The sequence below is a fragment of the Haplochromis burtoni genome, unplaced genomic scaffold (genome assembly GCF_018398535.1).
Source record: "Haplochromis burtoni strain Fernald_Lab_line unplaced genomic scaffold, NCSU_Asbu1 Contig_587, whole genome shotgun sequence".
NCBI lineage: Eukaryota > Metazoa > Chordata > Actinopteri > Cichliformes > Cichlidae > Haplochromis > Haplochromis burtoni.
Genome location: NW_024582948.1, coordinates 182,837 through 206,475, shown reverse-complemented (window position 1 = coordinate 206,475; position 23,639 = coordinate 182,837). Strand labels below are relative to the sequence as shown.

At 41.4% G+C, this 23,639-nt stretch overlaps 1 protein-coding gene across 6 annotated transcripts in view; it reads left to right on the top strand.

Moving 5' to 3' along the window:
• The window catches only part of LOC102289180 (disks large-associated protein 1), a 168,299-nt gene that overhangs the window by 84,096 nt on the left and 60,564 nt on the right, over positions 1–23,639 (top strand). For 4 of the 6 annotated variants that reach the window (XM_042214560.1, XM_042214559.1, XM_042214561.1 and 1 more), the window contains 4 exons: positions 6,350–7,891; positions 18,211–18,425; positions 20,199–20,394; positions 21,781–22,060. In XM_042214560.1, coding sequence (XP_042070494.1) covers positions 6,464–7,891; positions 18,211–18,425; positions 20,199–20,394; positions 21,781–22,060 — 2,119 coding nt within the window. In that variant the 5' untranslated portion in view covers positions 6,350–6,463. The remainder of the gene's footprint in view (positions 1–6,349; positions 7,892–18,210; positions 18,426–20,198; positions 20,395–21,780; positions 22,061–23,639) is intronic. The other 2 variants (XM_042214562.1, XM_042214563.1) reach the window with 2 other exon arrangements.

The following is a 23,639-nucleotide window of genomic DNA, read 5'->3' as shown; positions in this document are numbered from 1 at the left end:
AAGCCGGGGCTCAAATTGGCAACCTTCCGATTACAAGACAAACTGCCAACTCTTGAGCCACGATTTGCACTATCAATTTTTGAGAAAATTAAAGGATTTTAAGTTCACCTTGTATTGCAGAAAATGCAGTATATAGAATGAGAGGTGGAGATGTTATCAGAACAAGTGTGACATGTGGTGGATGTCTAAAAGCTGTATGTAAAGTGCCAGTACTTGAACAGATCCAGACATATTTATGCTCTGAAATAATACTGGGATGTTATTGAAACAAGGCAGAACTGAACTTAACATAGTTCGTCAGCAGTAGGGAGGAGGAGAATCCCAATGTAAGATGCACAAAAGGATACATCTTGATTTCCTTTTTCCAGTGAACAGAACAGGTTCCAGTATTTCACGCTTTTAGTCACATTTCTGCACAGAGGTTAATAAACAATAAACACATCTCACAATAACAGTATCTTCATTAACACATGCACTGCTTGGGATATGATGGCAAATAATATTTTTTGTTCTATTACGTATTGCACAGGTCAGCTGTTACACACATATCATTTTTATATGGAGGAATAGTTTTTAAACAATGCATTTCTCCTCTAATAAGGAGAGATGCATAAATAAGCCTCACTTCTCAGAACCACACACAGTTCTAGCAGTTTCTTTCTAACCCTTACATCATGAACATAGCTTCTTCAGCCTCCTCTCGTGTATGCAGTATGAACAAGCACTTGGCTTTCGGAGAGAAATACTAGTGTAAGTGCAGGTTTTACACACACATTAGTCATTCCCCTTTTCAGCTGCAAATTTTGCGACGCTCTTGGTAGAATGCTGGTCATTGCTGAAATGTATGAACTGCATCTTTGTTTGGTTATGAATTATAAATTTCCCCGTTTGATGTGGGCATTCAGTGTGGGTCATAAACTGTTTCCTAATCAAGTTGACCGTTCATGGGAAGCAAGTTACCCTCAGGTCATTGGGAAATATTCAAGTTATCTCAAGTGGCCAGTCTGCCCCCAGCTCTGGCACTACCCCTCTAATTTATAAGGCAAAGGATGTTCAAAAGACCTAATCAATTTGCTGTATTATTACAAACATTTCAGATGTAATTTTTACCTTGTCCTCTTTCAGTCGCAGCGTGATAGCAGACGGACTCAGTCTTATCGCGTTTTTTAATCCCTGTTGTAGAGCCATGTTCATGCTCTACAGACAGAAGCTATGTCAAGCTCTACGTACAGGTGCGCTCAAAGTTAAAGAACAGTGCATGTATTTACAGTGAATAAACAATAATTTCCAAATGACCAAACAGCTGAGACAGTTGACACTGCTTTTCTTCTTAGCTTCAAATTAACCAGACTTTGTTAATTTCTTAGCACATTTTTAGTTATGAACCAAAGCATACACAAATCCATATGCATTCATTGCCTTTCACACAGTGGTCTGCTACAGCTATAGTATATCGCTTTCAATTCGCTTCAGTTGTATTTATATAGCATCAAATCACAACAACAGTTGCCTCGAGCTGCTTTATATTATGAGGTAAAGACCCTACAGTAGAAAACCCCTATGAGCAAGCGCTTTGGCAATAGTGGGAAGGAAAAACTCCCTTTTAAATGGAAGAAACCTCTGGCAGAACTGGGCTCAGGGAGAAGCAGCAATTAGCCTCGACCAGCCTGGTGTGAGGGAAAGAAGACAGGACTAAAGATACACTGTGAAAGAGAGCCAGATAATAATGATAATAACTAATGTTTAAATGCAGAGTGGTGTATAAACGTAAGTGAAAGAAGGTGAGTAAAGAAGAAATGCTCAGAATCATACGAAACCCTCAGAAGCCTAGACTTAATGCAACATACACAAGGGAAGATTTAGGGTTACCTGATCCAGCCATAACTAATGCTGTGTCAGAAAAGAAAGTTTTAAGACCAATCTTAAAAGAACAGAGGGGTTTGTCTAAAAGACACATTGATGATTCAGTGCGTCTTGGCTTGTATTATGTGTGCATGTCTTAGTATTATTGTAAGGTTTTTGAATTATTGTAGGATCTTTACCTTATAACAAAAAGGAGCTTAAGGTAACTGTTGTTGTAATTTTGTGCTATATAAATAAAATAAATGTGAATCGAATTCATATGACAGTTTGGCAGTCAGAAATCATGCTCCTCTTCTACTAGTAGAGTTGTGCATGTTTTTAATTGGTCATACACTGTCAATGACACCCTTATCATGAGAACATACTTGTAGCTCAGTTTGGAAATCCTCGGCTGACTTATCATGGGGATAGCTATGTTTATGTGACTGCTTAGTAGGATTACTGATGCTATGGTAAGAGAAGTTAGATAAGGAAAAGCCTGATCTGAATTTACTTTGGACTACAGTTCCCAGGGCTAAATAAAACAAATAAACAAACAAATTCAAAAACCCTATGAAGTGCAGCTACTCCAGCAAAACAAAGTGAAATACTGAAAACAACAGAAAAACAAATTAAGATTCCAACAGAGAAAGCTAATAATGCAGGAGATGAGTAAATCTCTGATCTCAGATGAGTGAAATAAAGTAAACAGAAAGCTATGAAGCATGAGCCTATGCAGGAAATTAAACAGCTAAAGAACCCTTTAAAAAAGATTATTCTGCTAGATATGATAACCTTATGTGATATGATGCGTGCTTAACACCAAACTTATGCAACTACTAAAGCTAGAGACTGAGAGGATCTGTGACCTAGAAGCTACAAATACTAGAATAGCAAATGGTAAAAGGACTGGTTCCTATATAGTGCTTTTCTCTGACCACTCAAAACACTTTACACAACTTGCCTCATTTACCCATTCACACCAGCACTTTTTTCTATGCTCTTTCTATGTAAGTGCTTTCTATCTAAGATTCACACACATTTATACTCCAATGGATGCATCGGAGAGGCTTAGTATCTTGCCCTGTTTGGCATGCAGACTGGATCAGACGGGGACAGAACCACCAAACCTCCAATTAATAGATGACTTGGCTGTTTGTCTTAACATCTTGGAATACTTTCATCAAAAAAGGAATACTTTCATCTGAAAATGTGGATCTATGTGGATTGTATAGACAGGAAAAAAACAAAAAACAAAGAAATCTTGTCTGGTCCGGTGTCTATTGATTTCTGCAATATTTGGATGGCAGTTGGGATCACAGTCACCAAGAACACCATTGGTAATATCTCTGAACATCAAAATGATTCAAAGAAGGCTTGGGAGAAAATGGGGCTTTTCAGCATCAACTCAACCTGTTTGGAGGAAGAGAAATGCTGAGCATGGCCCAAGGAACACCATCCTCACAGTCAAGATTAACATAAATCAGTTTACAGCTTTTATGTAATGTGGTGTTTTTGTGTTGTTGATATTTTGTCTCTGTCCATAAAAAAATATAATTCCTTTGAAAGTGAGCAACCTTACAAATTCAGCAGATGATCAAATAATTATTGCCCCAGTGTATCTGTAAAGTCATATGACACAGAACACCAGAAACCATCACTGCCCATAAGACAGATCTAATGAAATAAACCTGTAACCTGTTTATATTAATGATGAGCCTATGGGGCTTTGTTGTCCTCATTAACAATGTCTCAAGATTAAAAAATCTGTCCAGTAAGAAAACTCAGAAGGAAACAGTCATGTGTGGAAAAGTCATGGATCACAATTGAAAAGAGGATATATGTAAAAAGAAAAATGTACTTTATAAGGTTCTAAAACAGAACTAAAGTAACAGTGGCAGGATCAGGTAACCCTGCATTCTCCTTTATTTGCGCTGCAATAGGCACAGGCTGCTAGGGATTTCCCATGATGCACGTAGTGTTTCTTCCTCCAAACACCAAGGATTTTGGACCCTAAACTGTATATTGCTCTGGAAAAGGTTCAAATGGTTTCTAAATGCAGTGGAACGGGAATTGAATGGTTTGATGTAAATCAAATATCACTACATTACAGCAAAATAAAGTAACAAGGAAATAAAAAAATAAAGTCAAAATTATGATGAATGATATTCAGAGTATGAAACCAAATTTCTGTGTGTTAATTGAATATATATTATGTTGGAAGGCTCAATGTAAACAGGTGTAAAAGCAAAAATGTCCAAAACCATATCATATAAAACTAAAGAGATGTTTGATCTAAATAGTTATTTATATATACAATGTTGGTCCCTAGTCCCATATATAACCTACTCTGTGGCATTATAGAGAAACAGAATTACAAAATTAACAAGAAACTAACAAACATAACACAAATACAGCTTAAATGGTACAGAGGAAATTTACAACAATTATAAATGGACTGGATTATTATGAGCCCACCGTCTTGCTACAAAACTTAAACTTACTTGTCTTCAACATTGCACTGGTAATGTACAAAGAAAAACAATCTTCTTTCAAACTTAAAGTATAATTATCATTGTTCATGAAAAATTAGTTTTGTCTTTTTTTTCTTTTTTTTGGTCATGTCTGCTGATAAAGTTTAGAACTGTCTGAAACTGTTGACATTTGCAATATGTTGTATATAAAAAGGGTAGGTTTAATAAGCTATAGTAAGGTGTATTAAGGTGAACTCAGCCCTTACCTTTTCTATCAGTAATTCTATATATGCAAACTCTGTACATATAAAGCAGGGGTGCCCAATCCCAGTCCTCGAGAGCTACTATCCTGCAGCTTTTAGATGCATCCCTACTCCAACACAGCTGAATCAAATGGTTTGATCTCTTCAGCATGCCATCATGTTTGGCAAAGGCCTGATAACAAGCCATTCATTTGATTCAGGTGTGTGGGAACAAGGATGCATCTAAAAGCTGCAGGACGGTAGCTCTCGAGGACCGGGATTGGGCACCCCTGATATAAAGCTTTGAGAGTTTGCTATAAAAATTAGACTCACTTTAAACGTGATCAATTTTAGCTCAGAGTATCTTTTTGAAAACCCTTAAAATGTGTTCTTCCAACAGGGACTTATGAGTTCTGGTGGCTTAAACAGCAATAATTTATGTTGGATTTCTTCTTGAGCCCCAAGGCCACCGGGGAGCAAAGGGGATGAACTGCAGTTTAACCTTCCGTCAGGTCTTTTATGCAGATATCGACCTGTGTGGTATCCACAGAAACCTCAGAATCTCAGCTAAAAGCTCATATAAACCATTTCTACAACGACCAAACACTAAAGAACAGTTACATAATTTCGCAAAAGTTCACTAAACACAAACAATGGAGGTAAGAACTCACTCGACTTCGTGTAACTGGATAAACATTGCCTAGTTAGCAACCAGAGATCTCACAGATTTGAAATCTGCAAGTTTCACCACGCTCCGACCAAAGTTCATTGAACCAGTGGCAAAGAAGACCACAAATATGCATAACTTTCCATATGTGCTAAAGCAGAAAGCCGTTTAGCTGAGCGTTTTCCTGCGCTGTTCCCCACCAATAGCCGATAGCTGTAGCTACTGATAATGGAGGTGCTAACACAATGCATCAGAGCCACATCAACAATCGCCATTTTCAGCCAAGTTACAGTCACATTACTGGATTGTGTCTTACTTTTAGGGTCATGTGGAGTTTTCAACTTGCAACTTCTGATTGGTGGAACTGATGTGAACATGGCATAATTATCGTGATTCTATTGGCTCAAACAATTAAAAAGCGGTGTCAATCATGCAAATCAGCCAATAGAAGCTGAAGTTACAGCCCCTCAGAATTTAAGGCACCAAAACCTATTTAAACTGTCTATGGCGCACGGCAGAATAGGCCGCTGGATGTGAGTGTGTGGGTAATTCTTCAAAAATATTCAAAAAACAAGCATTTTTAGACATGCAATTGAATTTAAATAGTGTCTGCTGTTCAATACCTCAAAAATTTAAATTCACACGTGGTGTCAGAGTGTGCCAAAATTGGACAAACTAGACAACGTCTGAACATGTATTTATTTATTAAAAGCGCAATAATTTTTCACTGTTTCACTTCAGAAGCATAAATCTTTGCACTTTTCATATGTTGATTACTGGTTTTATGAATTTAAATGTGAACCAAAGTATATTTTCAAAGTGGTTATATGCTAAAAAAAAAAAAACAAATAACTTGAGGAAAAAAATCTACTTACTTTTTCTGTGTTCCAGCCTCAGTAACTTTGACACAGTAACATCCGTTGTAGTATTTACACCTCTGATGAAATCTCACAAATGTTAACTTTGTTTTGATACCAAGATTGTTTACACAGAGTTTGTAATTGCAGAGAAACACTCCACTCATTTTGGGCATGTCTTTTTTGAGCAGGAAGCTCAGAAAGCCCCTGGTGGCTTAACTGGTTATTAACTGATCTTTTGTTGCTTCTTCTCTCCCTTTCTTCCAGAGTCTGTAGCTCTCTGCTCAGGGACAGTCTTCTGCAGCCCTTCTGTGATCACAGGCCTACCTGGCATTTCTCATCCATATCCTTCTTCTTTCCATTCACCCATCTTTCCCCGTTATGAAAGGCCTGTCCAGTAGCCGGGGTCACCATCATGTGGTCTCCTATGAACCATCATATGATCCACTGGGTCACCATGTTGACCGCAAGCCATATTTGATCAGTCAGATGGACATGCCTGTGCCCATTCCCATGCCACATCCAGCTGAGCTGCCCTACTACAATGCTCAGCGTACCTCATACCCCTCTGACAGCAACAGCATCGTCCCATATGGAACCTTCCCCAGGAGGTGCCACTCTACCTCCTCATCTCACCATCCTGAGGTAAAGGATGAGTGTATGGCCATGGTACCATATGTAGGAGGAGGAGGAGGAGGTGGTGGTGGAGGAGGAGGAGGTGGAGGAGGCTATGGGGGTAAAACACCCACTCGGGTACCAGCAAACTTTGTGGACCCGTTTGAACGTCAGCCATCATTTTCCAGAGATGGCTACCATACATTGCAATACAAACGAGGGGTGCAGGCCCACAGTGGGGGGATGGGGGCCAACAACAACAATGACAGTCCAGGGAGAATTCGCCATCTTGTCCACTCAGTCCAGAAACTCTTCACCAAGTCACATTCATTGGAAGGGCCACACCACACACAGTCCTCCAAGGGGGCCAATAATGGGAGTGTTAATGGTGGTGGTGGTGGTGGCGGTGGAGGAGGTGGTGGTGGTGGCTCGAGGGCCAGCCCAGAAGGTGAAACTCCACCAGTGGGAGTGCGCCATCGGAAACGCAGTAAGAGCCGTGAGCGCTGTAGATCAGCAGAGCCCAAGCATCGAAGCCACCACCACCACCACCACCAGCTCCACGGCTCAGCATCTGCTCCAGGCTCTGGATACTGGAGCTCAGATGACAACCTGGAACGGGAGCTGTGTCTCTACCACCCTCACCACCACCAACCTCCACCCTCACCCTCCCCCTCCATTTCCCCCTCGCCTATTGCCATGACAATAAGCCGGTATCCCGGCAACAACCCAGACAAGTTCCCCCAGACTCCCCTCCCCAGTCTCTCCTCCTCGCAGTCCCAGCAGTACTTCATGATGGACCCTTACGGCACACTAAACGAGCACACACACACCCATGCACACCATGGCCACACACACCACCATTCTGCACTCAAAGCCTCCCGGAGCAACAACGATGTGAAGTATGCAGCGTCGACAGCATGTGTGCCAATTAGTGGTAGCAGCAATAACAGCGGTGGCGGTATCGGTGGAGGAAGTGGCTCCTTGCTTCCAGTGGGTCTTGTGGACGGGCCCCTTGTGAAGAAAGGGCCATGGTCATCAAGCCTAACGGTGAGCAGGGCCCGAGAGGTCTACACCAACAACAGCAGCCACAACCAGCCACGAGCCAGCGCAGGATCCGGTAACCTAAACCTAGATAGAGCTCTAGTCAAATCTAAGGGCAGTCAGCAGCAGGAGCGCGCTTGCCATTTCTTACAGGTAAATAATTCCTCCCCAACCCCCATTCAAATCCAGTCAATTCACCTTCTCCCCCCTCTGTTGATTCCCTTTTCTCCACAACTTACTTTTTTCCATCAATGCTTCCTCTAAGTCAGTGGTGTCCAGTCCTACAGTTCCAGGTAGACAAGGGCAAACCAAGTGGAGTCCATAAGTTTGTTTTTATTTAGCAGATATGTGACAGGTTTTTGCTCTATCAATGCCAAAACAACTGGGCACTTGACAGCCCTTTTGAGAAAAATCACTACAAAGACTTCATGAACTCTTAAAAGATTAACACATAAGTCATAAACACTTCTCTTAGATATCTAACTTAATATTAAAAAATAATGTACTTGATTATCATAATATGTGCTCTGTCAATCAGGCACTGTATGACTGATTATTTGTATTCAAAAGTGGGAGAGCAGTAGAGTGATCAAAGACTGAAACTAACTTAAATAAACTGGAAAATAGATTTAATGACAGATATTTCTGGACGGTTTAAGAATGCTCCTACCATGGGAAACCCAGTCATCACAAAATGATGAATAGACGGCAGTGATGGAGGACTTCAGCAAGGGCCCTTCATGCAGGTTAGCAAGAAACATGACCCAGGATGAATTATGTTTCAGTTTAGGAGACAGGGTTTAGTAAGCGATTGCTTAGGTGCTTTGAGAGTTTGTATGTTCCTATGTTGTTTGGTGTTTGGTTGGAGTGAAAACTGCAGATTTACATGACTGGAAAGTACTACTGAATATCACTGACTATAACTGATGGCACACTAGAATAATGAAGGCTTCGCCACATTCATCAGTTTACAACTCTGAGAACCTTTTGACAATGTAAAAAAATATCATATTTATACCACTTATACTATTATATTTAGATAACCCTGGTATTTTCTTCTTTTAACTCAATGACTTAAATACAAATAATTAAATCATTTTATTGAATTAAAACTGATTTCTTACAAATACGATTAGGTGTTTTAGAACATATTATTTGTAAATTGAGAAATCTGACTTCATGAGTGTTTGCACAGAAATGCAAGTAGTGGTGATAACTGCATCGTCATACTGATAAGTTCAGGACACATAAGAGCTATAGTTACTTGCTTCTTTCACATTGAAAGCAATAATAAGTGGAAGCTAGAAACCCCCCCTAAAAGCTACACCAAACACCACCCATTTACATGCTGGGCTTTAAAAGTAAATAAACAAGCAAACCAATGAAAAAGCAACAAGGATTTCAAAATCAGACTGAAAACTGTGAAGATCTACTGCTAAAAAGACAAAAAGTACTCTGGCATTGATGTTTATTTTTTGTCCCAACCAATATTTTATCAAACATGCGTTGCAGACAGCAATATACAACATAACACGATTCTTTAGAAAGTTTACTTCAGGAAAATGTTCATTAAAAGAAAATCAAAAGAGCACACATGCGTATGTGAGTATTGGGAAGATAGGGAACACCACCAAAGACAAATCAACCGCAGGTCACTGCTTTAGTACTTCATTAGCAGTCTTAATTTGGGTTTGGGCCTGGTTATCTTTGCACATAATAGGAGCACTTAAAAACAATCTGTTAAACAACATTAAGAAAAATCCCACACTCACTAGTAACAGTGCAGTATGTACTCAGAGTCAGGTGATATGGATTTGTTCTAGTGTGTCCAGACCCTTAGAGGGAACATTACTCCCTACCACCAGTCTACTACTCTTGTCTCCCAAGAACCCCACTGCCACCTACTCCTCTTCTCTACCACTTCCCTCTCTGCCTTTCCTCCACTCACCCAACCCACTCCCACGCTTCCACCTACCTTTTTGCCACCCACCAACCCACCTCTACTTCCTTTACTTCCTCTTGGTTTGGAGAGCCTCCCTCTTCCTTCTCCTCTTCCTCCTCTATCCTCCTTTTGCGTTGAAGAGAGAAGTAAGTGCAGAGCCAATAGCAGCCTTACTCTCTGAATGCTAGGTAATGACATGAACTCATGAAGAACAACATCCTTTCCTGTTTGTAGAGTTCATTTTTAATTTAGTAGTGTTTCCCTTCCTGCCTCGCTACCAGTTACCCTGACTTTCTCAATATTTTTTGTTGGATGAATAAATTAATTTTGCTGTTATTTGAAGTGTCGTGTTAAACTAAGTGTTGGGGAGGTATTTAACGCCACACAGGGAGTTGAAGTGTCTGGCAGTTACCTAATGGTGCTGCAAGAAAATGTTTTAATGTAATTACTTGATATATACAGTACATTCTAAAAAAAACATATGTAGCAGGATTTGTGCTGCTGGAAAATCTGACACCATCCAAGAGGCACTTGGTTTGGTGCAATTTTCACTTTCTATTATTTGCATCGAATATACGATCATATTTCCGATCATTTTTACTATACTAGTTGTGTACTCAGATTTCTTGGTGGCAGTCATTCTCCAAAGTGTATGAACTGGGATATTCAAGTGATAAACAAACATAGCATTCAGTGTACCTGTCTACAGACACGTCTACATCAAAGACCCACAATGGCCAGAGAACAATGTTGCAGATGACTTTTCTATATGCTGTTCAGTGTTAAGTTGGATATCATTAGCTATTTGCGCCTTCATTTCATTTCATGTTGAAGAGCAGAACAAATGACATCATATGGCAGGATGAAGACATCAGAAACAGACAAAAGATGATCTAACCACAACACAAGCCTAGTCATTAATTAATCGTGTTGCTGCATGACTGGGACCTCCAAAGTTGTGATCGTAAGCATAACGTGCACATCAAAATCTTAGTTAGCCGGACAGCAGTCTTTTTTGAAGCATTCAAATACTCACAGCCCACAGCTTATAGTGTACGGCATGAGTTTTAAAAAATTTGGCTTAAGGGCATGTTACATATGAATATTGCTAACAAAAAGCTTGAGAGGCAAACTATGATAACTGAATAGTCTTGATGCATGCTCAATCATCCAGGTAAGTAAATCTCCAAAAGTTGATTGTGTTCATCTGGACGTAGCGTTTTGTGGGAGAGACGTACAAGCTTTAGGCAGTCCTTGCCAAAGTGGGTTAAAACATCTAAAACGTCTTTGGCCAACCCACTTTTAGTCATTGTGCAAATGTACAGTTTATAAGGTTGGAAACCTGCAGTCAGCTGAGACTGAAGAAGTCACCTGGATGAGTGACGAAATGTTTCTCCCAGTGAAAACGCTACGTCCAGATGAACAGAATCAACTTTTTGGGATTTCCTTACTTGGATGGTTGAGCATGCAAGGCATTTCATACCTGGCATTAAAACACTGGACACAGTGTCCACCAGTGTTAACAGAAATATGTCTATTACAATTTCCATCTGCACAGACTAAATGTCAGAGTGCAACATGAGTTGAATTTAGCTACCCGGCATATGGCTAAGTAAATGTAGGGTTAGGCTAACCCTAACCATATACATTGTTTGACAACGAAAAATCTAAAATGTTGATGTGATTGGCACTGGGCTGCTTTTTGTAATTCAAAGGGACAGAGATGAGTGACCTGTAAAACCTCAGGTAACTGTGTTATTCCTGTCTCAGTAATTCCATCTTAACATCAGTAAAAGGTCTGACTGCCACTGCTTAATATGAAAAATACGGTATGCAGAAGTAGACCCACTTCAAAGTTCCACTGTGTAACTGATAGTTAGTTAAATAACCTCCCCAGTACCTGCTTGTGTTTATGTGTTATTCTGTTTTGCAATGTGGTATAATCTGCAAGTGTGTTTGTGTGTGTGTGTGTGTTGATGCAAGCTCTTTGCGGCTGCATTATACAGTCTGACAGAATTACCAACAAAGTTGTGAGCATTCACGCTGCTAAATACAATACTAAACCCCACAATCACAAACTTTATTTTTAGAGCTTTCTAGACTTGTAATCATTTGTGAGGTTGCCCATTACCTTTTCAAGAAACCAGTGAATAATTCCTGGCAACACAATGTATCTTAGTTCTCTAGAGGAACAATTGTGACCCAAGCTGAGGAGACAAATGTGGAGACAAATCACCGTTTTAAAACCATTATGCAAAGATAGAGGTCAGCTCATAGCCAAACCCACTGTGGACACATGCCATTCATTTCTGGTTAATCAACTTGAAGATTAGTAGTAAAGAAAATACTGAAACATCAGTAGGCTAAACAGGTGCATTTTGAAGTATTGCAGCATTATTACATTAGATGCAATTGTCTAGATGTAGATATTCCACTTAGCTTTGTGTGCTGGCTCACTTTTATCAACAGGAACAGACCTTGAATAAGGACTGGCCAATCAGCTCCGTAGTCAGGATGGTCTTATCATCCCCCGGTAGGACTATAGATAACCAGTATTGTTGGGTGGCAGAGGAGGCTGTAGCAAGAAGGACCTGATGCTTAGCAGTTTGATGACAGTCATTTTTATTTGCAATGCTTTCTGCTCTTTAATCTACATGCAACTTTTAAGCTGTCCCCTACAGCTCACTCACACCACACAGCTCTCTCCTCCAGGCCCGGCGGCTACTGAAATAGGTAAGGTGTAGTTAGTGTGATGAATAACAGGTGAACCCACCGCTCAGAGGGTGAAAGGGCAGACCAGGAGGTAATAACGAACGGAGTCAGCCACGCACTGGATTTTCTCCAACTGGTGCCCCAGATGCTGTACCTCCCTCCATCCAACTGCACTTGTCTTCAGGTTGACTGTAAGCCCCATCTGCCTGAGGGACTCCAGGACCACAGCCACCCACTGCATATGCTCCACTCAGGTGTCACAGTGGATGAATAGAATAGAATAGAATAGCTTTATTGTCATTATATGACATAATGATCACAATTGCATGTCCCTTTAAAAATCCATACGAAATAAATAATTTAGAGCCAGTACATGAGCAACCCCCCCAACACCAACACCAGTAGGCGGTAGGTGAAGTGTCTTGCCCAAGGACACAACGACCAGGACAGAGAGCACGGGGATCGAACCGGCGACCTTCCGGTTACAGATACGCTTCCCAACCCCCTGAGCCACGGTCGCCCATGGCATGGTTTGACATGGTCATCGCAATAGCGTCACAAGACCGCTCCATTGGAAAATCCTCCAGGGAATTATCAGAACTGGTGGGTTCTCCCATGAAGGCCCCGCTGTTTCCTCCTTCCCAGAGTCAGCGTTAGATGACCTCACATCACTGCTGAGCACAGCAACAGACCCTGCATGTCCCTACTGGCCACATTCGCACTGCCCCATTAACCTACTGAACTCGATCCAATCTGTTCCAAAATTCAAAGGGTGCATCAGGCTTGAGCTAACTACGGCCTTCAGTCTATGTGTTGTGCCTGACATAATTAATTTCAACCGGTCCCATGGGATATTTATGAATGTCCACATGCACACACCTAACCACCACCCACTCTGCCTCCAGTAATGCCCCTGGACTAATTAGGGTTTGGTGGACCACAAGGCCACCAAGGCCTGGCATATACTCCCTTGGCACCTTACCAGTACGCAGTCTGTCTCTCTTGGGACCGGAGGACGGTGTCAGAAGGAACATCTGTCCCACCTCCATTACTGGGCAATCCTGGCAAATGTGTCCTGTCATGAAATCTTTTCCTCAGGGGCGGGACTGGTCGACTTCCACTGGCCACAGCTACTCTCGGGACTGCCCCAGCTGCACCACCAAGTGATCTTCAGCTAGGGTCACTGCAGTTTCAAGGCTCGCTGGCCAGTGATAGCCGACCCACTCCGCTCTGCTGAGAGCCCCTTCACGAACTGTTCATGCACTACCACATCCAGCAGTCACACCTCTTTCAGCATGGGGTTGGGCTGCAGCCTGCAGTGTGTGGCATCGTGCAGCCGCCCGGCGTAGGTGAGGGGCCTGTCTCCCAACCCCAGATGTTCTCAAACGAGGCCCTTGCCTGGGTGGAGAGGCTGAGGGTGGCCACCTGGGCCTCGCCTGACAGCAGCAGCATCTAACGTCTGTCACTCGGCCTGGACCCGCAGTTTATTCAGCACCGCCTCCAGCTCCTGGTGCATTACTGCCAACTCTCCCACCATCTGTGCCAATGCCTCCACTGCCCGGACTGGCTGCTGATCCATCATACTGAGCTGGGTTTCAGCACAACTGTAGCAAGAAGGACCCGATGCTTGGGAGTTTGATGTCAGTGATTTTTATTTACAATGAAGCACACGCAGCTTTGCAGCTGCCCTCTCCAGCTTACACACACCATACAGCTCCCTTCTCTGAGCCCTGGCAACTACCGAAATAGAGAAGGCATAGTTAGTGTAATGGATAAAGCTGTGCCAGCCAGCCTTCCCTGGCACTGTCCCCAGAGCCCGCTGTTTCACCCCTCCCCTGCAGCTGAACCACAAACCACACCCTGCTGTAGAGGTTAACGTGTAGCCATTAGTGTAGCACTATCCACACTCCATAAAGCCACATTGTGCTTTATGGAGTGTGGAGAAAAGAAATAAATAAAATACGAGCACATGTATGTGAGAGAGGAACACAAACAGTGGGAGTTTATTTCTCATTTCCAACATGAAGTTTACTCATCAACATGCAACAATGAAAGACTTAGCCGACCATAATTAGGTAGCATACCTGGATGAATAACAGCTAAAACTGTACTCAATTATAAGATGTTTATGGTGCTTTATTTTTTTGTACCTTAAGTTCTAACAACTTGTCCAGATGCCTCACCAGTTTGTTCTGAACTCTTCACTGTGCCCTCCCCACACCCTCACATTTGAACTAAAGAGCATGTTCCTAGCATGATCACATTATGGTCTAATAAAAAAAAAAACAACCCCAATACAACAATTAGAAATATTCTCCTATTTTCCAAATTGATAATGACAATGGATGCCCACAAATGGATCCAACACAAAAGTGCAAGCTTGTACACGGCTAGACACGTGTTTGTTGCAAGTGTCAATATTTGTGGAAATACAACATGAAATTCTAGAGAGGCAGATTTAATTCATTATGAATCCGAATGAAATGATGCTACTAATTTAACCTGTCGAAATGGGCCAAAAATCACCTTGATTGTTGAGCTACTGCTGATCACTTGGCTATTGTCAGCCTCCCTGAGCTCATTGTCCATCTCTTCTATTCATAATAAGGGCCACTATCCAGTGCTGTGTGCTATGCACTTTAAACAGTATATGACCTCAGTGCACCATCTTCCTATAGGTTTGTTAGAAAGGGGAGCAGTTTTCATGAAAGTTCTGCTTGTGTCTTTTTAAAAAATATAATTTTGTGTAGTGCAATACCCAGACCTAGTCCACACGGGTGACATTTCCCACTGAGCTAGATTTCACAGATAATAAGTGGGATTTTACAGGAACTCCTGTTTGAACTTTGGACTAAGTCAGCTTGAATTTAATATTCGTGCATAGCTACAATACTTTCACATAAGGAAGATTACAAATGTGCTTCATGAGCGTAGACAAGCCGAATCAAGTCAAAACCAAACTAGAGACAAGGGCAAAAGATTAGCATGACTGGGAAACTGAGGAAAAGCTACGTTTGTCTTACATGCAAAGTCTTGCTGTTAAGTATCAGCTACAAACAGCTTATCAGAGCTGCTCAGTTAGCTGTGTCAAAAGAGCACATTAAAGCTGTCTCCATTCCTCTTGGCTGTATGTTCTGTTCAGCTTGGGTGCTGCTTGCACTGTTACAGTACCTGTTATTTCTAATACTGCTGTCTTAATCTATCAAAACAGTGTTGCCAAGGAAACAGTCTACATTTCGCAGTAAAAAAAACCCCACAGTCGATGCTTAGGACACGCAGTACATATTGAGTCACGGAATCACATGAACAGGGACTTCTTTATTCATTTATTATGTTAGTGATTTCATTGTAAATGCTTAGAGACGCATCAAATTTCTGACAAGCAGCATCTGCATTAAGCGCAGTCTAAACTATCAACTGCAGCAATTCACTATTCCTCAGCCATTACAGCAGAATGAGTGTTGAGCTGCACTGGAAGTGAAGTCTGTGCGTGGGTGAGAAGCACTGCTGCTGCTGACTGCAGCTGGTTCTTTCCTCGCATTCTCTTTTTTTAGCCAAACTGCTCATTTGTGTGTCTTTGACGTCACACACATACAGAGAGAGAGAGAGATATTTAGCTCAGCAGATCTGTTCAGCCTCTTTCCCTGTGTGATTCATATATAATTAGTCAGAGTAGCAGTACATTTCTCCTGCTGTCTGTCTCTGTTATTGTCTTTCAAATTCTCACACTCTGGTCTTAAATGTGAAGGTGGTAAACACAAGTTTCATGCAGCGCCACACTACATCTACACTGGCCAGCCATAATATTAAAACCACCTACCTAATATTGTGTAGCTCCCGCTTGCGCCACCAAAAGATTTGTTGACAACATTTGGGGCACACATTCTGGATGTCCTCTGACCTCTGGCACAGGGACATTGGTGGGTGTCACCAGGTCAGTGCTTTGAACTCTAAGTCATGTGCACATTTCCTTGATACAGCAGGCGCTTGTGCAATGCAGAGGTATGCTGGGTCTGCATGCCCCTACTTCAGATGTCATCGCATTTTAATGCAACAATCAATGTTATTCACTTTGCCTGAGACATTTTGGTGCTATATCTTTCCTTAACATAGTGTTATTATCAGTTCAGGCCCAGGTTAATAATGACCACCTCCGGTGCTGTTGGCCAACAATGTGCTGGTGGAAACTGTCCTACAGTTGGCTAAAGACTAAGGTTGAATGAATGAAGTGGTAGAGAGTAGTAGAGAGAGTCCCAAGGGCAGAGAGAGTGGTAATTGGAGCAGATTCCAATGAACTTGTTAAAATGAAGTAGTTAAAATGTAACCCAGTTAATGTAGTTGAAATGAATAGAGGTCTGAGGAGGTGTTTGGAAGGTATAGTGTTAATAAGAGAGATGCTAGGGACAGATGGTATTGGATTTTGTAAATATTGTGGAGATGACTGTGGTGAACACTTACAGAAGAGGGATGAACAGAGGGTGGTGCACGAAGGTAAATTACAGCTGCAAGAGTTAGGAGACCGCAAGGTCGTGTCAGGGGAGAATGTAGGTGTGCAACATCACATGGTAGACTTTAGGATGACTTTGGACATCACGAAGAGGAAGAAAGTAAAGGTAGAATCAAGGATGAAATGGTGGAAGTCAAAGAAAGAAGAATGTTTCACAGAGTTCAGGGAGGAGTTGAGACCGACTCTGGGTGGTAGGGAAGAGTTATCAGAAACTAAACAGGTCGGGGAAGTCTGTTTCGTACATCCTCTGGACAGAAGAATGAGGACAAGGAGATTTAGTGGAGGAATGAGGAAGTACAAGAAAGTATTCAAAGGAAGAGGTTAGCAAAGAAAACGTGGGATATTAAGGAAGCTGAAGAAAGTACAAAGGAGTACTGAAAGGCAAGGTGTACGGCAAAGAAAGAGGTAACAAAGGCAAAGAAAATGGTTTATGTTGAGTTGTATGTGAGACTGAGTATTAAATAAGGACAAAAGGACTTGTTTCGACTGGCTAGGCCAGGAGTGTCAAACTCCAGTCCCCGAGGGCCGGTGTCGTGAAACTTTTACGTGTGTCCCAGCTGAATAAAATTAGTAGATCATTAGCAAGACCTACTCATGTTACAGCAGCTCATGAGTGATGAACATGGTGCTAGAGAGGTACATTTTTCCAAACACTTACATTTATTTAAATTTACTTGAACAGGGTTAGGGGTTGCCACCTCAGCATGCAGTCAAGTTCTACTGCATCCTCAGCACTTTTAAAACAATATTACAAACCATTGTTAATATTTTAATTTCAGAAAGATTCTTTATTTTTTGTAAATTTGCATATTTTGCCCAGTTATTTTTTTGTGTTACAGTTTCTTCTCAGTGAGCAAGCAGGCCCTCAGGTCAGGCACATACAAACATACATGCACTTAAAGGCACATATACACTCTGTTATGTTATGCATTAGCACACTTCTGTGTTGACAGATGCGTGGTTTGGCCAAAGAGAAATGCCAGACCAGTCTCTACACATATTGTCCCATGTTGATTACCCAACAGACTGTACTACTGCAGTGAGAGAAATCTGTATGGATGATGTGTGTTAGAGAGAGATATAAAAAGGAAATGCTAGCCATCAGTGTAGTACAACTGTGTTTTTGGTCAATATGTTTTGTTCTTTATTGTATTAAATGTTGTTCTGCATGCTAGCTTATTTCTAATTGGTTTCATGTACCATCAGGACAGTTTAGTTAGTCAGTGGGATTGAACTGATTGGCTGGGACTTGAACAGCAGTGGAGCAGATCCTCCTAACACTGTTCTTTGTCCTCTTGGTGTGGTCATCAGGTACCTCAGGATGAATGGAGCAGCTTCTCTCCTCTAGGGAAGGAAGATGACATCCCCTGTCGGAGGATGAGAAGCGGCAGCTATGTGAAAGCCATGGCTGAGGATGACAGCGGAGATTCTGATGGAAGTCCCAAGCCCTCTCCCAAGATCCAAGCTCGGCGGGCCAGCTACCTGAAAGCCACACAGCCATCACTGACTGAGATGACCACTCTACAGTAAGCCCCTCCATTCCTCATTGGTTTATGGGTGACATACTATAAGAAACAGAAGGACCTGTACTTGCAAAGGCTTCCATTAGTAAGAGTTGCACATAGTGAGAACAAGAAATCGTCGAATTTCACCTGAAAATTAAGAACAAATTGTGGTAATGATAAAGCATCTTGCTTCGAAAGCACGGGTGTCAAACTCCAGCCCTCGAGGGCCGGTGTGCTAAAACTTTTAAGTGTGTCCCAGCTGCGACACACCTGAATAAAATTAGTAGGTCATTAGCAAAACTCTATAGAACTTGACTGCATGCTGAGGTGGCAATTCAGCCATTCACTTACAATTACTTAAATTCGCTTGAGTAGAGTTAGGGGTTGCCCTCGAGGACTGGAATTTGACACCCCTGGAAAAAGGTAAAACAAACAAAGAGACAAAAAAATGTTAGGAGTGGGGAAGAGTATTTTTAAGCAGCTTAGAAGTTTCTTAAGTAGAGTTCAGGTTGCACCCCTCAAGGACAGCAGCTTATACCCCAGATGTGTCTATAGTTTGTGATGGTGATTTCCTAGACAATTGTTTCTCTACAGGGGCACACCTGTTCCAATCATTTAATTCAATAAAATGTTTACAAAACTCCAAATACGAAGTGTCTTGATGCATGCTCAACCATCCAAGTAAGGAAATCCACAAAAGTTGGTTCTGTTTATCTGGATGTAGCGTTTTCAGTGGGAGAAACGTCTTGTCACTCATCCAAGTGACTTCTTCTGTCTCAGCTGACTGCAGGTTTCCCCAACCTTTTAAACAACATATTTGCATAATGACTGAAACTCGCACCACTGGCAAACAGCTGTGAAGTGAACGTGGCATGTCTGTTATTGCCAGATGGGCTGGCCTGAGTATTTCAGAAACTACTGGGATAGGGTTTACAAAGAATGATCCAAAATTGAAACTATCCAGTGAGCACCATGGTTTGCTCATGGCCTGTTGAAAACTGTTTCTGCATCAGTAATATGTTTGACTGGCTTGGAGGGAAAGTTAGGCTGTGATGGTTTGATAAAAATGCTGAAAATGGAGCTGCTAGGCAGGAGTCAAAGACAGAGACTACACAGATAGACGGATGCAGTGAAGGAGGACATGCAGAGCGTTGGTTTGACAGAAGAGGATGTTAGGGATGGGTGAGATGGAGGCAGATCATCTGCCAAAGCCACGTCTAAAGGGAGTGGCATGATGGTGGTTTAGACAATGAAGATTATTCCAAGGTGGTTTGAGATATTTATGCACGCATACGTCTTATCTTTCCCATGCTACAGAGTCAGACAAAGACACAGTTTGTCTACCTTTACATTTATACCTGTTGGTTATCCGCATCTGATGCCACATATGGTTATGTTTAAGAGAGCCTCCTCTTGCTGGGCGTCTCCTGACCTCGACTCCCCCCAGGCCTGCTGTCTCCATTCCAAAAATATTCCAAGTCGCAGGGTCCACATATGTCTCACATGCTCCCCTATCCTAACCTTGACATGTGTACCTAGTTCTATTTACAGAAAACAGAAAGATTTCTTAAGCCTCTAAACGTGTCCAAAGACAGAAGTTTGTTATGTGTCCATTGGTATGTGCTTGTCTCTCGTGTGCGTCTCCCTAAGGCCTGTGTCTATATTGTGTGTTTGCATGCTTACACCTATATGAGGTTATCTGTGTACATAGGTGTGTGTATCTAGTGTAGTTGGTGAAAGGAAACAAGTCAACCTATAACAGTCAGACATTGTATATAACACCTGTGTTTGCAGGATTTCAGCTGAGCACTCCCCCAAACTTCAGATCAGGAGCCACAGTTACCTGCGTGCGGTGAGTGAGGTTTCAATCAATAGAAGCCTGGACACCCTGGACCCCAAAACCCTCCTCGATCCCAAATCACTGCTGTCCTCACCCCAATACCGCTCACGCAATGAAAGCTACATGAGAGCCATGAGCACCATCAGTCAGGTTGGTTGGCATCACTGCTGTCTTTATATTTACTGTATACCCTATTCAGTCATTTCACATCAAACAGTTTTGATGTCAAACCATCAAAGACTCATCTTTGAAGGTTGACACATCCTAATTTCATTACTGTATACCATTGCGGTTTCCTAGAATCTCACTGTTGCTGTTACAAAAACATCACGGACACGTGGACATATTTTTCCACTGGCTGACTTTTCATAGGTTCAAAAGTTGTCTTGAGCAATAGTTCTTCAGGCTTTCTGGAGATCTTTTAATGTTTATCATTGGACATTGTCTGCTTTTTCACTCGTTTATAGTCAAATAGTTCAAACAAAACAAGGCACCTAACCCAAGAGATGAACTGATGTTTTGTCTAAACTTAGCAACGAATCTGTGTTTTTGTATCATTAGGCACTTGGTGTCAAGACTGGCTACATGGCCGACAGGAGTAGGACCCAAATGCAGTACTCGAAATGACAGTGTGAAAAAGTACCCGACAGCTCTAGGGATTCTGCAGATGATCCATGTTTTATTTCCCCTTGCAGTTGATGCACACATGCTTGCACACACACATGTTTGCACACACACATGTGCGCACACATACATGTCTTTCATGTTGCTTCCATTGTTTCCTTTTCAGCATACTTCAGCCTGCTGTTTCTGCAACTCTCCTCTGCTTCTGGTTCACATCTTCCCGAAAGTTAGCAAACTGCCATTTCCCACCAAGAGTCATGCTCATAGTTCACAAACTGTATATCACGTTAAGGATCTAATACCCTAAATTTTCTTTAGAGCCCCATCGTTAAACCTTGAAGGAGTATCTTTTGCCATGGATGTCAAATGCACCATATGGTGGGAAGATTCCCTACCCAGTGGTAGCATGTGGTAAAAGACCCATTGCTCCACAAGCAATGGTGATCACAGTCATCATTAGGTCCTAAACCCACACCTAACCTCCCAGAGGTTAGATGTTTCCTTTAGAGGAAAGGAAAACAGATTTTTTTTTTTATTGCTATAGTTTTGATGTAAATCGGTTAACATGGTTATTTTGGTTTTTGTGATTAACTAGTTTAAGACTTTAGACTAGGTTATGGTTGGGTTCATCACAAGTGATGACTTAGATCTCACATGGTTAAACAGTAATGGTGTTAAACATCCAATCAATCGCTGCACCCATGGCAACTGTTCTACTGATTGCACTGCCATTTAAAAGTGGCAGCAAATAAACTTTTCTGCAGGATCAACAATACTACCCTAAACCATGCGATACTTTAATAATTTCAGTGATTTGAAATTGATTTGTATTGAGGTTTCCTTATTGTCCTCTAAATCTAAACTCTAAATTATTCCCTCTGTTTGTCCTTTTCTTCATTTGATTTCCATCAGCTGAGTGAGGTGGAAGTAAATGGGCAGATTGAGCAGGTGTGTGAGCAGGTGTACAGTGAGATGCAGTCTCAGGCCATGGAGGCTGCCATGGACAGCATGGACACCATGGACACACTGCCTATGCCGGGATGCTTCCGGATGCGGAGCCACAGCTATGTAAGAGCGATTGACCAGGGCTGTGGGGAGGAGGAAGGAGAAGGAGGGAGACCACTGCTTCTGTTACCGTCCTCCCCACCACGTACATCTGCAACCACCGTCAGGACCATCCAGAGCAGCACAGGTAGGGAATTTTTTACCTTTTTTTTTTCCATACAAGGGACCACTGGGAGAAAACCCTACAGTCCTTGGCTTTGAGCCTTTATGTTAATGAAAAAGTGTGAATCTCTTTGTACTGTTTGTTGAAATCTGTTGTGATATGATTTAATCACTTCAAATGCTGCTGAAGAGTAAATATCACTCATAAAGGGAAAATGGATGCTGAAGAATTGCTTTAAGGTCAGTGGTGTCTTGTGGTGAAGCTTTGAAGTGCATCACTGAGGTGACCTTTGTTTGACCAAGGTAATATATTTTCCCATTTTCACAAAAATCCTGGCTTGGAGGAAACTAGAGGGAATTTTGTGCAGCGTTGAAAATTGTTCTGCATTGCTGTGGAAGTGTCACACAATTTACTTATTGTTATTTTTTTTGCTATCACAAAAATATAAAAGATTTTAATTTCAAGACTGGTGGAAAAAATAGCTAATAGGATTTATTTTGTAATCAGTCTGTTGTGGTTAGTTATGTGGGGTGACATGCTGGCAAGGCAGACAACTTAATAGCTTTATTGTGGTCTTTTATTTGTCAACCTCACTGTAGCTTCTAGTACAAGGGTGTTACTTTAAAAAAGTAATTAATTACTATTTACTTAATCAATATTGTATTTAAAATACTTATCTAATTACTGTGTCTGAAAAGTAACTTAATTACTCAATAAGTAATTTAACTAAATGTAGGGGGTCATATGATTGTTGGGTTTTTCTCTGTATCTATGAAGCGCCTTGAGGCGACTTTTGTTGTGATTTGGCGCTATATAAATAAAATTGAATTGAACTGAATTAACTGCAATGTTCAAATAAGTTCTTTTAAAAGCAAAACATGATTTAATATGAAGGTAACATGAGCAGAGAGTACAAACATGCTGAGGGATTGTCTGTGTTAGTTGAGTGAGACGGTCCAAAACTAATGTGTACACTTATGTCTGCATTTTGATTTTGTTACATATGAACAAAATGATAGCAGAAGTGCTGCCACGTGTGTGGGGAGAAAGAGAGGACCGATGTGTTTTCAGTTTGGTAGTTCAATGAAAGACTTCAGTTAGTTAAGAGTAAGGCAAAAACAATGCGTTCACGTTTGCAGTTTTGTCTTGTTATACAATATTTGAAATAAAAACAAACAAACAAAGAAAACACTACATTTTTGGAAATGTTTGTGATTGTTTTCTTGTTTGTTTGGGTTTTTTGTACTACTTGAACACTGAAGTAGCCCTCACATGAGATGACAGTGCCAGCAGTGGCCCACAGTTCATTTAAGTTTGAGACCCCTGGTCTAGGAGGTCCTAACAGTTTACACACTGTGTGTTTGTTGTGTTTGTTTGGACATGAAAAAGTCCAAAGCAGACAGAGATTTGAGAGTTTAGTTTCACTTCCAGCATTAGCGCCCTTCCCCCTACTGTCACTAAATTTCATTAAATAATTATTAGGCATTGTTCCATGTAATTCTTAAGTGTTTTGCAAAAACACAAATAAACAAACAAATTAATAGTCCTCTCATTTCAAAGAGGGGATGTTCATAACATTGATCAATGACAAAGCATTTATGTG